This window comes from Chelonoidis abingdonii, chromosome 7 (assembly GCF_003597395.2).
Source record: "Chelonoidis abingdonii isolate Lonesome George chromosome 7, CheloAbing_2.0, whole genome shotgun sequence".
In the NCBI taxonomy this organism is placed as follows: domain Eukaryota; kingdom Metazoa; phylum Chordata; order Testudines; family Testudinidae; genus Chelonoidis; species Chelonoidis abingdonii.
In genome coordinates, this window is record NC_133775.1 from 69,793,990 (window position 1) to 69,810,705 (window position 16,716).

At 47.9% G+C, this 16,716-nt stretch overlaps 1 protein-coding gene and 1 long non-coding RNA gene across 8 annotated transcripts in view; one reads left to right on the forward strand and one right to left on the reverse strand.

Annotated features, from left to right (window-relative positions):
- Nucleotides 1–3,065: 3,065 nt before the first annotated feature.
- Nucleotides 3,066–16,716, reverse strand: part of LOC116839180 (P-selectin-like) — a 66,977-nt gene continuing 53,326 nt past the window's right edge. For all 7 annotated transcript variants that reach the window (XM_032804914.2, XM_032804918.2, XM_075067989.1 and 4 more), the window contains 4 exons: nucleotides 14,751–14,873; nucleotides 12,764–12,794; nucleotides 11,476–11,531; nucleotides 3,066–5,801 (listed from right to left, as the gene is read on the reverse strand). In XM_032804914.2, coding sequence (XP_032660805.1) covers nucleotides 11,477–11,531; nucleotides 12,764–12,794; nucleotides 14,751–14,873 — 209 coding nt within the window. In that variant the 3' untranslated portion in view covers nucleotides 3,066–5,801; nucleotide 11,476. The remainder of the gene's footprint in view (nucleotides 5,802–11,475; nucleotides 11,532–12,763; nucleotides 12,795–14,750; nucleotides 14,874–16,716) is intronic.
- LOC116839182 (uncharacterized) lies at nucleotides 6,511–8,652 on the forward strand. The gene is made up of 2 exons (XR_004377067.2): nucleotides 6,511–6,630; nucleotides 8,331–8,652. It is a non-coding gene; the product is annotated as an uncharacterized LOC116839182 (long non-coding RNA).

Sequence of the window (16,716 nt, forward strand, 5' to 3'; positions counted from 1 at the left end):
TAGCTGCCCATAATGCACCACTGCCAACAGCGCTGCAAATGCTGCAAATGTGGCCACACTGCAGCGCTGGTAGCTGTCAGTGTGGCCACACTCCAGCGCTTTCCCTACACAGCTGTACGAAGACAGCTGTAACTCCCAGCGCTGCAGACCTCCAAGTGTAGCCAAGGCCTAAGCCTTTTAACAGTTGCATTTGCTTTCTGTAACCAGGGGTAGAACAGTTGTCCGAGCTGCTCCCTGGAAAGGAAGCACACCATAGGCACCAACTTTCCCCAGTGCTGGTGGGGGCTCATGCCCCCTGCTCTGGCCTCGCCACGACTCCACCCTTTCCCTGCCCCTGCCCTGCCCCCATTCCAACCCCTTCCCCAAATCCTTGCTGTGACCTTGCCTTTTCCCCTAGTGCACTGTGTTCCCCCTCTCCCTCCCAGCATGTGCCATGCGAAACAGCTATTTTGTAGCACAAGCTCTGGGAGCTATGGGGCAAAAGCAGGCACGTGGCATGCTCAGGGAAGGAGGTGGAGCAGAGGCAGAGGTGAGCTGGGGCGGGGGTGCAGGACAGGGAGCTACCGGTGGGTGCAGAGTCAGCGCCTATGAAGCACACTGCTCCTGTAGCTGCCGGCTGGTGTTCAAGACCAGCAATGTTCCACACAAAGAGTATGTCTATACTGCAGTCAGAGGAAGGATTGCAGCATGTGTATACAGACATACCTGAGCTAGCTTTGATTAAGCTCAATGGGAATGTTTACACAGCAACTAGATATCTGTGCCTGGCCCATGTCGGTCAACTTGGGCTCCTGGAGCTCAGACTGTAGGGTTATTTGATTGCTGTGTAGATTTCCAGGGTTGGGCTGGAGCCTGATCTACGCATGTCACACTTCCGACTGCAGTGCAGACAGACTTAAGACGGGGTGGCCAACCTGTGGCTCCGGAGCCACATGCGGCTCTTCAGAAGTTAATATGCAGCTCCTTGAATAGGCATCAACTCCAGGGCTGGAGCTACAAGTGCCAATTTTCCAGTGTGCCAGAGGGTGCTCACTGCTCAACCCTGGCTCTGCCACAGGCCCTGTCCCCGCTCCACCCCTTCCCGCCCCCTCCCAAACCTGCCATGCCCTCCTTCCTCACCCTCCCCCCAGCCTCCTCCATGCCACAAAACAGCTGATCAGGAGCTGCAGGGAGGGAGAAGGAGGCACTGATCAGTAGGCGGGAGGCACTGGGAGCGGGTGGGGGAGCTGATGAGAGGCTACTGACGTATTACTATGGCTCTTTGGCAATGTACATTGGTAAATTCTACCTCCTTCTCAGGCTCAGGCTGGCCACCCCGCCTTAAGAGGTGCTAAGTCAATGTCTCTAGTTACCATTTCCTAGCAGGAGGTGACCCACTTCCTCTGAGCTCTTGATCCATCTCTGCTGCACTCCATGCCCCAGAGGGGTGTACTGAGGACAGGGTGTCTTCCCAGGTTGGTAATGGCTGCATTGTGTACTGTAGTATTTAAAGCTGAGCTTTGAGACATGGGTCTGAATTACTACAACATGTTCTGCAATCTTGTGTCAATTCAGTTAAGACACACTGGTTAAGTTTAAAAATGTAATGTATATTCTTACTTTGTTACTAACTCTTGAATACAACAATTGAAACAATTGTAGAAAATGTTGGATTACTTTCTATCATTTTTTTGCAGTTCATCAAGCTTGGAATAGATCATTTAACTTTTGGAAACATCCTATTAGGACAAGGCCCTGTGAGTTTATACTGCATCTTCCTGGGGCTTTAGGGCACAGCTGCCAACTTTCACTGGCTAAATAAGCTCCCTGACTTTCACAATAAGCCAAAAATCAAGCTAATCCCATTTCAAAACAAGGTCAAAATAAACTAATCCCTTAGAATCCCAACAGTCTATGTGACTAGATCCCCCGGCATGCAGTCTGGAACTGTGGTGGTCCTACTATGCATCGCTGACTCTCTCCCTCCCTTGCCCCTGCTTGCCGGGAGCCAATCAAAAAAAAAAAAAAGAAGCCACAACAAGCTACAAGCCAAACAAGCTACAAGCCAAAAACTAGAGAAGCAACTCACAAGCCAATTAAGCCAAAAACAAGCCCAATTTCTATGTTTTTTTCCATGGGTTTGGCTTTTGTAACATAACTTGTTTGTATCAGAGTATAAAGATGTATCTCAGAGAGAGTATCTTTGTCCAGCCACGGGAGCAGTGGAATGTCCCGCCATTCAGTAAGCTGCGTCCATTGTCACAGGCATACATGTCTTAGTATCCTCGTAGAGTCTTCCACATGCTATTACCATGCTTTGCCAACAATAAACCTGTCCTGCCACCTTCATACATTAATAGATCTTGTGGTCATTAGGCGGTTCGCTCAAGGTCTGCTGTGCTGGCTGTCTGTGCAGAGCTGGGGCAGCATACAGGGAGAACACATGTAGACAAACATCTAATCACAGATAACACTGGTAATAATTAGGCGTGTTTCTAACCTGGTGAAGAAGGGTGTTATATCTAATGCACTTTGGAATCTTTTCTCCTTATGTCTAATAAAGGTTATTTGTTTTTGCTAAGGAAAGTGAAGTAGGTGCTTTGTGATTCAGTGCACAATATTACTTGCTGAATACATCACTGGTGTTCAAGAGATTCAGCACTAATGTGGAAATAATGTAAAATAATTAATAAAGATTTCAACTGTCTAAGATGTCTTGTAATATGTTCTAATGCTCCCTTGTGCCATGAAATTGAAGTCAGCTAAATTCATACTGAGCGTGATTAAGCATTGCAACAGATTACAAAGGAATGTGATAAATTCTCCACTTTAAATCTTTAAATCAGGACTGGTTATGTTTCTTAAAGATATACTCTTGTTCAACTAGTTATTAGGCTAGAAACAGTCAGGAATCAGTTGGTGGATTCTTTGGCCTGTTTTATGCAAATATTTCAGATTAGATGATTGTATTAATCCCATTTGAAGGCCTGTTTTATCTGCCATTCAGTTCAAGGTATTGATTGTGCCTTGCTTGTTCCATAGTGCTCAAAACTAAGATGAGCAAAAACCAGGTTTCACATTCACACTTTTATTTTTGAATTCTACTTTATTGGACCCACTTTGGAAAGACAAAAAAAGAGTAAATTACAAGATAGCCAATAAAGTACTAATGCTCCATGTCCATATTTATATTTTCCATCTCCTTTGCTGATCACTGAGGAAGCACTAGGGTGGCATTGGCAATACAAGAGATGCCTCACCATGTCTGCATAGTAGCTTCAGAAAGAGCAAGGGTGGGCAGCAAGCCTGGCATTCTACAAAGTTATTTTTCAACATTCATAGACTGTTGTAAACTGGGTTCAGTTCTCCTCCAAATATGTAGTGCAAAAAAGTGGAGGTGTGGGGGAGGAGGGGGGGCGTTGGGATAGTCTTGCCAGGAAACTTTGGAGGAGAAAGGCAAATAAGGAGAAGCCATCAAACACTGAGTGAGAAGAAACCTGCAATGATTCCACAGAGTGCCTGGAAAAGACTCCTACTTTCATAGATAGGAGAGGGGGAGCAGTTCTCTCCCTCCCTGATATGAAAACGATCATATGGAAGAAATACTAAAATTCCACTGAGCACCTGGTAGAAACATTTATAGAGGAGGCTGCTTAGAAAAACAAGAATAAAATCACTCTGTGCTCAGCTTTTCCTGTGCAAACCTAACGCCATCTGTGAAGGTATATGAGTTTAATGAAGAGAAAAGGTCAGCCTCCACGGTCTTCTTACAGAACTATCGATAATTATGCCAGGGTTTTGTGAGGTGGAAGATCTCAGCTAAAGAACCCCAATGACACATTTCAGGCAAGGGATGCCAACCTCCATAACGCTGTCTTGTGTTTCGTTTCCCTAGCCAACATAGCTTGAAGTTCCAGCCAGTTGTCTCCTTCCTAGATAGCTGTCCCTCCACCTGCTCAGTTTCTGCAATATGTTCCAGTGTCCAGGGGAAACATCATAGTCCACCACCACAGGCAGACAGAGAGAAGACAAGAAGCTGGAAAATATCTCTGAAGGGCAAGTGGCAACTGGAGACTTGAAACCCCTTTCAAGTGGCCGTCACAGTTACTGGCTATTGCACACACATGTCATAGTCGACCAGTAATAGAAAAGCCCTGGTCAAGACTTTTTAAAAAGCAATACCAAAAAGCCTGTGTGCTGTGAATAATAAAGCACATCTGGAGAACAAGGCAGAAGGAATAGGTACCTCTTACGCAATTTAGCCAATTTACATCAGAAGCTGACAGACACTTTACAGAACAGTAACCATTTACTCCTAAAGCACTTTGAAGAGATGAATTCTGTGTGAGTGTTGAATATTATGATGGTTAGGATGGGACTAGAGCAAGGGTAGGTAAATTATGGCCCACAGGCCGGATCCAGCCTGTGAGTCGTTTTAAGCCGACCCGTGAGTTCCCTCTGGGGAGTGGGGTCTGGCTTTGCCCTGCTCTGGCACTCCAGTCAGGACGCTGGGTCAGGTGCCACACCACATAGCTCAGTCCCATTCCGGCACTCCAGCCAGGGCACTGGGTCGGGTGCTGCACCCCACAGCTCTCAGAAGCCGTGGCATGGCCTCGCTCTGGCTCCTACGTGCTCCAATGGCCCCCTCTGGGACTCCAATGGGAGCTGCAGGGGTGGTTCCTGCAGATAGGGCAGCGTGCAGAGCCGCCTGGCTGTGCCTCCATGTGGGAGCTGGAGAAGGGACATGCCACTGCTTCTAGGAGCCGCTTGAGGTAAGTGCTGGTCAGAGCCTGCACCTCTGAGCCTCTCCCAGTGCCTCAACCCCATGCCCCAGCTCTGATCCCCCTCCCGCCCTCCAAACCCCTCAGTCCCAGCGCAGTGCACCCTCCTACACCTGAAACTCCTCAGCCCCATCCCAGAACCCGCACCCCCAACCAGAGCCCTCACCTTCTCCCTCACCCCAACGCCAATTTTGTGAGCATTCATGGCCCACCATACAATTTCTATTCCCAGATGTGGCCCTCAGGCCAAAAAGTTTGACCACTCCTGGACTAGAGAGTGATTGAGGGTGTAGATACTAGGGCCCGGGTCTGGAGGACCTTTCTGAGTATCCAATAGGCAGATGGATGAAGGAACAAGTGGCTTGGGGACATGGGCGGCAGGTATCATAGGCTGGGGGAGGCGTGGCCTCACCCACACTCCATCAGCAGTCCCCTCCTGTTTCCCATTCTGTGGGTGGCTCTTCCCCTGTGCCATCATGGCCCCAGCCGGAGCTGGTGCTGGGGCTTTGCTGCCCACCCTTCTGGAGCTAGGGAGGCTGGGGCTGCACTGCCTGGCCACCTGAAGCTCTGGGGCCAGGGAGGCTGGGGCTGCACTGCCGGGCCTCCTCGCGATCCGGGGCTGAGCTGGGGCCACGCTGCCCCGCCTCCCTGCCACTGGGGTTGGGTCTCTGGGCTCTGGCGGTCATGGAAGGGGCAGGGCTTTGGGTAGAAGGGGCGGGACTGGGGGGCTAACCTCCCTGAGCCAGCGCTTCACCCGCCACTCATGCTTGGGGACCTTTACATGATACAACTGGATTGTGAACCGAAGCCCAGTGTCAGAGGAAGAACAAGCCCAGATTTTAGATCAGAACTGGATGAGTGCACCAGAGTTAGTTTAATCCCTGACTGTCAGTGACTGTGAGTTCTTGGGCTAGATGATGGCAGAGCTGAGCTGAGGAGTAAGGTTTAAAAACAGCTTCTAAAAGGATTGAGGCATGAGTACCATCTTCAGGTCCTTTTACTTCCAGTGATCTTCTCTCCTGGGGGCATCTTCTGCGTTAGCTATAATGAATATAAATAAGAAATTACCTAAAGGAAAGTTTCTTTGAAGATTTTGATAAAGTTCAGTTTGTTCATTTCTGAGTTATTGATATGGTGGTGGGGTGAATGGGGATGGGAGTTATTCTCATTTATTGAAGAGTTTCCAGATGCCTTTTTAGGACTTACTGCTACATTTTGCATGGTGTACCGACTTGTAGAGCTTGTCCATGTATCCAAAACAGCTCCTCTAGCACAAGGGTTCTCATCCTTTTCCATGTCATGACCCCATGTCACAATAGAAAAGTGTTCATGACACTTCTCCCATCTACCCTTAGAGAAACAGGGGTGTCATGATGCACAAGTTGAGAACCTTTGCACTAGTGCATGTTATTTAGACAGTAAAACAAATACACATTGAACCATGTTCGATTTTCATGTAACAAGCTGTAGAAGAGTGTCTTTGTCTTCCTCTAGTGCAGGCCTGCACAACATGCGGCCTGTGTGGGCTCACTGTGCGGCCCGCGGGGGGAGGTGAGTAGGCAAGTGGCGGATGAGGGAGGGGGGCTGAGGAGGCAAGCGGGCGGGCAGTGGTGGGGGACAGGTGAGCCGGCGGCTGGCTCCAGCTCACCGCCGCTCCACCTCCGCCTCCTCCCCTGATCACTCCACCCCGCTTCTCCTCCTCCCCACCCCGCTTCCCACGAAACAGAAGTTCACGCAGGAAGCCTGGGAAGGCAGAGAAGCGGTGCAGCGGCTTCGTGCTGAGGCCCAGCGAGGCAGAGCCGGAGCCGGAGCCGGAGCCGAGGTGCACTGGGGCGGGGGGACGCAAGAAGGGCCGCCCGTGCTGCAGCAGGTAACCCGGGGGAGGGGCGCGCAGGGGAACTGCTCCCTGCCCCAGCTCACTTCCGCTCTGCCTCCGCCTCCCTGGGCCTGAGCGTGAAGCCGCAGCTTGCTTCTCAGCCCTCCCAGGCTTCCCGCACGAACCTCTGATTTGCGGGAAGCAGGGGGGCTGTNTGGTCAGAGGGCAGGAAACGGGGGGTTGAATGGGGGCAAGGGTGTGGGGGTGCTGTCAGGAAGGAGGGGGGGTTGGATGGGGCAGCAGGAGGCAGTCGGGGGCAGAGGTTCCAGGGGCGGTCAGGGGACAGGGAGAAGGGGTGGTTGGATGGGGCAGGGGTCCCAGTGGGGCCATCAGGAATGAGAGGAGGGGTTGGATGGGGTGACGGGGGGCAGTCAGGGGACAGGGAAGGGGGGTGGATGGCACAGGGGTCCCGGGGGGGCATCAAGGAACATGGGGAGTTGGATGGGGCAGGAGTCCCAGGGGGCAGGGGCAGGCCACAGCCCCCTTGTGGGGTGAGGAGGGAACCAGTTGTTAAGATTTTGGCAGCTCATCACTGGCCAGAGGGTGGGAGGCTGAGAAGGCGAGCGGGTGGGCAATGGCAGGGGGTGAGTATGTGAGCCAGGGAAGGGGGGGCTGAAAAGGCGAGCGGGGGGCAGGTGAGGAGGAGGAGTGGGGGTCTGAGGAGGCGAGCGGGCGGGCAGAGGTAGGGGGGCAGGTGAGCTGTGGGGGGCTGAGGAGGGAAGCGGGTGGCCGGTGGCAGGGGGGCGGGTGAGCTGGCGGCGAGGTAGGGGGGCTGAGGAGGCAAGCTACAAGTCGGTGGCTGACCTCTCCTACTGATCTGGTCTGGCTCCCATCCTCTCTCCAAGGGTTGCAGCTGTCTGGAGGTGCCTGCCTTCCATGCCTTCCTCAGTCACACCTCATTCATTCAACAGGACAATTGATTACAAAGTGGGGGGAAGATCTTATTCTACTTCTAACAAAAAGACATTTTTCTTTTACCTTAATTATACTACCTTAGGGGCTCGCTATAAAATATTACCAAGGTTCAATATGGCGGTTTCAGCGGGGCGGCACTGGGGAAGGAAGGTTTGTTTCTCCGGGGCAGGCGACGCTTGGGGGGAATTGTTTCGGGGGGGTCTGGGCAGCGCTGGGGGGAGTTGTTTTTGCAGGGCGGGTGGTGCTGGGGTGTTGTGTTTTGGCGGGGCTGGGCAGCTCGGGGGGTGTTTCGGTGGTGCTGGGGGGGGGGGTTCGGTGGAGCCCATGGGTTTCGGCCCTCAGCTGTTTTCTTTGGAGCAATATGGCCCTTGCCGCTTTACGAGTTGTGCAGGCCTGCTCTAGTAGCTGGTTCACATAGGATGCTATGACCATTTGGCAACTATGTCTGGGTTAATTTACGAATTCCATTTTGCTATGTGCAATATCATATGTAATTATAACAGTCACTGTGAATGAGCTCATCTCTTTGCTAGCATGGTCCTGGCATTTAGTGAACAGATTGTGTCTGGAAAGGTGTGATGGGGGCATAGCTATGGCATGGCAGCTGTGCTGCTGTTGCGCTATAGTGTAGACACTTGCTACAGTGATGGAATGGGTTTTTCTGTCACTGTGGTTAATCCACCCTCTTGAAAGGCAGTAACTAGGCTGATTGAAGAATTCTTCTGTTGGCCTACTGGTGTCTACACCAGGGCTTAGATCAACTTAACTTTTATGTGTAGACCAGGCCACAGAAACCTGTGTGGGGAAGGAAGATGCTGGAATTCCCTCCCTGGCTGAACTGCTATTTTCCTCCAGCTGACTACCTGACAGAGACATATTGGCTGCACAAAGGATTCAGACTACTGCCAGAAAAAGAAGACATGCTGGAGGAGTGGGCAGGAGGGGCTTGTCTTCCCACCAGGACCCTGACCAAAACTCCAGAGGACTCAAAGGAGTGGTAAGGACTTGGAAGGAGAGAATTGCAGGCAAATGTTTGTTGTTTTGGGTTAGATCTGTAACTCTTGTGCTGTCTAAGAGTAAAGTGTGTGTGTTTATAGAGTTCCTTTGCAAAAACTCTGTGTTCCTTCATTTAATTGTCATGTTGTCCCCAAAGAGCTAAATTATAAACTGTAGTGCCCATGAAGGAAACCAAAGGTTGGGTCCCATACAGTAGACTAGTGACTATCCAGAGTGGAGACTCAGCCAGGGCTGTAACAGAAGGTAAGCTGCTGTCACCAGCTAACTGGACTCCTTTAGCCCATGTTTCCTCACCATGAGTTGTCACTGGGAATTAAAACCAGCACCTAGGGTGACCAGACAGCAAGTGTGAAAAATGGGGATGCGGGTGGGGGGTAATATGAGCCTATATAAGAAAAAGATCCAAAAATGGGGACTGTCCCTATAAAATCAGGACATCTGGTCACTCTACCAGCACCAAAAGCATGAGCTTCTCCCATCTGAGCTAAAGGACTAACTTCTCTACCTGGCAGCTCTCACTGACTCATATTCACAAACATGAACCCAAGCCACAAGAGAAGACAAAAACCCACTTGGCCCGTGTATTCCAGTCACATTATAAATAGAAAAAAATGTGTTTCATTCCAATGTGAGATTGTTTTAAAAGAGGCAGGAGCAGGGCTTTGTATATACCACAGAAATACATATATGCAGTGTTGCAGCTGTGTTGGTCCCAGGATTTTAGAGTGACAAGGTGAGTGAGGTAATATCTTTTATTGGACCAACTTCTGTTGGTGAGAGAGGCAAGCTTTTGAGCCACACAGAGCTCTTCAGGTCTGGAAAAGGTAGTTGAAACCTCACAACTAAATGCAAGATGGAACGGATTGTTTAGCATAAATAGTTAAAATACGTGCTAAGAGCCCATTAATACCTTCCATTAATCTCTCTCTGGAACACTCCCACACTAATATCAACTTTGTGGACACCACAATCAGCTTCAGCAGTGGAACCCTACAGACAACTATATATAAGAAATCCATTAATCACTACTCCTGCCTTCATAGATCCAGTAACCACCCCAGACACGCCAAGAAATCTGTTATCTTCACCTACACATTCAGATACCACAGAATATACCCAGAGGTGAAAGACTGGGATATACATCTTAACACATTCAAAACTGACTTCACCAAAAAAGGACACTCCACCAGAGAAATAGATTGCATCATGCACCACCCAAATACCCCAAGAAAACCTGCATCAATACAGAAATAAAATCCCCTCCAACTGCACATGCCTTGTTGTCACCTACTACCCCACACTGAAACCCATATGGAATATCATCAAAAAAATACAACTTATACTTGATGGGGTCCCCATCCTGAAAGAAACTTTTCCTAAACCCCCACTTCTGGCCTTCAATCAAGGCCCAACCTCTCCAAGTGCATCATCAGAAGCAAGCTCCCCACAGACCAAGAGACATCAACTGAAAATGGCACCAGCCCCTGCCAGAATAATAGATGCAAAACTTGTATACACAAATCCACTGCTACAATGATCAACAGCCCTCACAACACACCTTTCAAGATCCATGGATCATACTCATGCCTATCACAACAGATGGTGTACCTCATCCAGTTTACTAAATGCCCCAATAAAAACTATGGGATGAAACCAGACAATCACTAAGCTCTTGAATGAGTCACACAGGAAAATGAAAAATGAAAAAAGACAAAAATGTCACATCACGTGCGGGTGAACACTTTTCACAAAGCAATCACTATATCCTCATCCACAAAAGAAACCTGCACCACATTTTCAAAAGATGAGCCTGGGACTGGGAACTTAAATTCATAACTCTGCTAGACACTAGGGGCATGGCTACACGTGCTGATGTAGAGCAGTGTGAATTAAACTAGCCTTCGAATACTGCATCAGGGGAAACGCTGCCATGTGTTTACGCTGTCAGTCGCAAGTGCACTGGTGTGGTCACATTAGCAGCTCTTGCAACACCACAAAGAGCAGTGCATTGGGTAGCTATCCCAGTGTGCAAGTGGCTGCAACGTGCTTTTCAAATGGGGGAGTTGAGTGTGACAGGGAGTGTGTTGTGTGTAGGTGTTTTGGACGGCTTAGAGTGTGTGAGCATGCTGTCTTATAAGTTCAGATAGCAGCAGACCCCCTCCCCCTGCCTTTCTCTCACACACACTCACAGCAAGCAGCATTCCACAGTAACGGTTGCTTTGTCCCGGAGCAGATAAGCATGTTGGCTGTCAGAAATGTAGCTTTGAAAGGGGATATCCAAGCCAATTTCAAAACAATGAGAAGAGTGGCCACTTGACTTCAAGGGATTATGGGACGTTTCCAGAGGTGAATCACAGTGCAGTAATGCAACACCTCGTCCACACTGATGCCTGGGCATTTCAGACAGGGCGCAGCAAGTTTTATGCTTCTTGTGGAGGTGGATTACCAGGACCACTCCAGCTGCAGAGTTCAGGTGCTCTACATGCCTTGCCAGTGTGGACACATCAGGAGTTAGGGCACCTGGGGCAGTTTTAATATGCTCTAACTTGCAAGTTTAGCCAACCCCTAAAAATCATGGACTGAACAGACCCTGGATTTATGGCTCATAACAACAATCTACTACCCACAACCCCCCTCTTTTTGTCCTATGACTGCATAGGTTTTAATAGGCCATTTTACCTTGAATAGTCCCTTAGAATATGTGCTAGCTACTTATGCTAAACAATCTGTTCCATCTTGCATTTAGAAGCTTGGAGTACATTTCCCAGACCTGAAGAAGCGCTCTGTATGGCTCAAAAACTTGTCTCTCTCACCAACAGAAGTCGGTCCAGTAAAACATATTACCACACCCATTCTGTCTCATAGAAATAAATAAGCATTTCAAGACTGATTTCTCTGACAGTTTACCTTACAAGTTGGAGTCAAACGCTGCATTTGTAAAGACACCAGGTGCTCCCAGGTTACTAGACAACAACAGAAACACATTGGTATAAACCTAGAGTGATAGGAAATGAAAGAACCCCTACCATCGGTCAAAAAAGCCCTTTTCTCTCTTAAGGAACTGGTTCTTCCACCCTAGGCAAAATAAGAATTGGGGCACAGGTTTGGCAGCTCCTGAAGACTTACACATTTTCCTGAATGAGTCACTGCATCTGTGTCTGGAAGGATGCATTATCAGAGCCTCTTTATCCCCTGAATGTGGTGCTGAAACCACTCATGACTGCCCATAAATTTTGTACCTGTGTTCACATGGATCCATATTACAAGTAAACAGCAATGAACTTAATGATGCCATCTTGTGGGACATTTTCTAGTCTATTGTTTACAAAAACCTTTACTGCCCTTCCGGGCCTGAGCCTGCACTGCATGGAAAGTCAGGGTCTAACAAAACAACGCTATACAAGGGTCATCCTCAGGGACTCCATGTCAGGTTGTTTTTGGTTTATGGTGAAACACACTTTAAATTCTCACAATATGGATTATAACAGAGACCCCTGTTAGACCTGCAATTTTTAAAGGACCCAATGAAAGAAATGGCTCTCTGTGTTATTATTTTAAATACTGGAATTTAATAACAAATAATGGTACACGTAACAGGCAAGACAATCCCATTGACCAGGACAGGACTCCTATAGAGCCCTAGCTCATTCTGTTGGCATCTACTGACCAGTTGTTTACAATGTGTATGCAGTTCCATTAGAAACACATGCAAAATAGTGCACCCTGCCTTTCTTTGGAACACTGGCAAATCATAGTTAAAAATGCACCTATCATGCCTCGGTGTATGCACAAAGTGTGACTTCCAAAGGTTCATCATTTGGTCTAATCAAAACCAGTTTTCACTGTAAATCCCAAAGCCCATGTTGAGAAGATGTCTATGTCCCCGCCAGAATTCAGCTTTCTAGCCCAAGCTGATTCAGCACTAGAGTTATTAATGCAAGGGCTTTATGACTTTTATGATGGGGGAAAGTGCCCTATACACCTCGTGCTTGATACTATAAACCATTCCTGTTCAGACTTTCAAAAAAATTCACTTTTGGGGTCGGGCACGAATGTTTCACCCCAAAAGGCTAAAATTTCTGTAAGAGCTGGGTGAGGAAAAATGGGGGTCTGGCAAGCTCCATGGTAGCTGCAGTGCTCGTGAAAGACATGATGGAAGTTACAGTGATCAGCTCACAGAGCACATTGCTCTTACCTGGTGGGATTCAGCAGCATTTTTTCTTCCTCTGATGATGGAGTTGAAACATCCATGGGATGGTGCAGAAACAACAACAACAAAACAGATCTCATCAGTGAAGGGTATGGTAAGCATGTAGGATAAAGCAGTCTCTGACAGACTAGTTTCTCACCTTGGCTTCCGAGAGCAAATTCTGAAATGGTTAGTGGAGATACACTGTGCTCAGGTACATATACCCCCCATGTGATGTTCTGTACCTCAGGGGAACATCCTGCACCCCCATATTCATCTTTATAATATGATTGTGTGGTATCCAAGGCAAAGTTTGTCATGTCGGGTGTCTTCGGAAGGCTCATGATGCAATGAGCATTGTTGTTACAGTAATATTATAGTAATGATATAGGTTGTAATTTAATGTATATAGTTATGAGGCTGAAAATGTAACCTTATGGCTTAAAACAAATCCAGACAAAACTCTCCAGGAACAGAGGGGCAGTTCACACCTCATCAGGGCATATATGGGACAAACCCGGCCCAGCCTCACAGGAACAAAGGACACTGGCCTAGGCAGCAACAACGGATCTGTTGGACTCTCCAGTGAGTCACCCCCTTCCCTTGGTCAGTTTGGGACTATGATGAGGTAATGCTCACCTGACCCTGGAGTGGCGGGGAGGGCAAAGCCAAGGGGTAAGAAAGAACATGATAAAAGAGATAGATGTTTGGCATACTGGCTCTGTCTTCCTTGATCATCTACAGATACCACCACCAAGTGACTGAAGCACTGATCAAAGGGGAGAACCTGGCTGAAGGGCAACCAGCCAGCCTGTGGTGAGAAGCATCTATGTTTGTAAGGGCACTGAAAGTGTTAAGATCAGCTTAAAATGCAATTTTCTTTTATTTAATTTGGCCAAATCTGAATTGTTGTGCTTTGACTTATAATCACTTAAAATCTATGTTTTGTAGTTAGTAAATTTATTTGTTTAGTCTACCTCAAGTAGTGTGTTTGGTTTGAAGCGTGTCAGAGACTCCCCTTGGGATAACAAGCCTGGTACATATCAATTTCTTTTTTAAATTGACAAACCCATATAAGCTTGCAGCATCCAGCAGACATAACTGGACAATACAAGACAGAGTTTCCTAGGGTTGTGTCTGGGACCAGAGATATTGGCTAGTGTCATTCAGTTGCACAATCAAAGCAGCAGTTGGCCAAAAGTGCTCACTTATATAGCTAGGAGCAGCTTACATGCAAGAGGCTGTTCAGGAAGAACTCTGGCTCCCAGAGTCGAGGATTGAAGTGACCTAGCAGATCACCAGTTGAGATAACTCCAGGGGAATGTCACACCCCACATGGCTAGACTCCATGCCTGGGCAGAGGGAAGAGAACTGGGACCACCTTAAAGATGCCATCTGAGTCAAGGGGCATGGATGCAAGGCCTCTGGAACATGTGCAATTATTATTAGGAGGGCCCAGCAGAGCAAGGTGCAGCTGACAGGGCTCCTATCTCTCTGTTGGGGCTTTGTTTACCTCCTGAGGAGAATGGACAGCATTGGTTACCCTCAGAAAGGATTCTATGTAGATCTTGGACTTGTTCTCTGGGAGTCTATTTCAACAACAGCATGCCAGTCTTCTGTATTTCAGGCCTTTGGACCTCCCTGAAAATAGTGGCAGCAGCCACACTTGTTCTGTTGACTTCAGTGAGGGTTGGCTCAGCCCCTTCATCTCACCGAGCCTCATCAGAGACAAAGATGCTGCTGCCCTCAGCCATGTGAGGCAGAATAGAATTCAGCTCCTCCCTCAGCTATGGTGGGTCTGCAAGGCTGAGGAGAGGGTGTACTTTTGTCCATAAACAGGCACACAGGGATGAACCACGTGGACTAATAAGGGCCATCTTGAATCACTTTTCTGACCTTATCTGCACTTCTTCAAGGGATAAATCACCTGTTTCCAAGCAAATGCCCTCAGCAATAATGACCAAAGGCACAAACAAAGCCATGCATTTCTTACCTTTGTCACTGAGACGCTTGATTAGGAGAGCTATGAACATTCCTGTCAGCAACAGGGCCACAAGGGCCACAGCTCCACCACCTATATAAAGCAGGACTTGCTTGAAATAGGGAGCAGCCTCTCCTGAAATAAATTCCCAGGCCAACATGTTAGGATTCAGATCACTGGGGGTAAAATTTTCAAAAGCGCCTAAGGGTCTTAGAGCCAGATTTTCAATGGTATTTACTTGCTAGTGAGACAAATAGGCCCTAGTGGGATTGACAAAAGCACCTAAGCAGGTGAGGTACTGAATTCTGGCAGTTGGATGCCTCTGACATTCCCACTAGGCCTCTGTCTGCATCTTTAGGTGCCTCAATATTTTAAAAATCTGGCCCTAAGTGACTTAGACAGCTAGGTCCCTTTTCAAAAGTGACATAGGCACTTAATGGGACTTAGCTGTCTAAGTCACTTAGACCTTGCAATTCTGAAAGAAGCAACACATAAATACCTTTAAAAAAACTGAGCTTTAGGCTTCTGAAGCCCATTGAAAGTTACTGGGACTCCTGTTCCTAAATCAGATCAAATTAAGTGTTGATAAATGCAAAATAATACATGCTGGAGGCAGGAGTGCTAGAACCTAGGTAGAAGTGGGGGACCTATGAGGCCCTGCCTCCTCTGTGACCTCACACCCGCCCTCCTCTTCCCACAAGGCCCTGCCTCCCCTGTGGTGGAGGGTCCAGTACTCTCCACAGTGGCCGGGCTCCTTGGATGGCTCTTACCACTAGGGTGACCAGATGTCCCAATTGTCTAGAGACAGTCCTGATATTCGGGGCTTTTTCTTGTATTGGCACCTATTACTCCCCATCCCCGTCCTGATTTTTCACACTTTCTATCTGGTCACCCTACTTATCACGGCCCAGCTCTGGCTTCCGTCCTGGCCAGAGGGCAGGGCTTTGCAGGGGAACAAGGAGCAGCAGGGGGCAGGGCCATGGAGGATGGCTGGGACTGTTGGGATATAGATATGCAGGACTGCCTGTAAAGGCCTATACTTTAAGAACTTAGCTAGTTATAGAGGTATAAAACAAAGAATCAAAATCACAGTCCACCTATCTGCGGGCCTTCTCTCAGTAGGATAGTCTGAGGCCTGGTTCTTAGGCTAAGGCCTTTGCCTAAGCAGTAGAGGCAACCATAAGCTGGGAAGCGTATGGTCACATCCTCACATTCCAAACTAGTCACATTAAAATAAGGTGTTATTGGGATGTTAGGAATACAATTCTGTCCTTATATTCCAGAGAAAGGGAAGAGTCTGAAGATTTGAAAGAAAACTTAGTTTGATAGCATCCTGTCTGGCAAAAGATCACTTCTCAATCGTTGTGGTTGTGAAACCCTCATTTCTTTATGTTTTATCTTTATGGCCCTCACTTTTCTATTGTTAATCTGTCTGGTTCTCTAATTGTTTCTGTCTGCTGTATAATTAATTTTGCTGGGTGTAAGTTAATTAGGGTAGTAGGATATAATTGGTCAGAGAATTATGTTACAATATGTTAGGATTGGTTAGCTAGATTTCAGTAAAATGATTGGTTAAGGTATAGCTGAGAATATTACTATATAAATTAGGGGCAAACAGGAAGTAAGTTGAGAGGGCAGTGGTGCTATAAGGAGGGCTTTGGGATGTACGGCCACTAAGGGTACGTCTACGCTACAAAATTATTCCGATTTTACATAAACCGGTTTTGTAAAACAGATTGTATAAAGTCGAGTGCACGCGGCCACACAAAGCACAATAATTCGGTGGTGTGCGTCCTTGTACCAAGGCTACTGTCGATTTCTGGAGCATTGCACTGTGGGTAGCTATCCCGTAGCTATCCCATAGTTTCTGCAGTTGCCCCCGCCCACTGGAATTCTGGGTTGAGATCCCAATGTATGATGGTGCAAAAACAGTGTCGCGGGTGATTCTGGGTAAATGTCGTCACTCATTCCTTCCTCC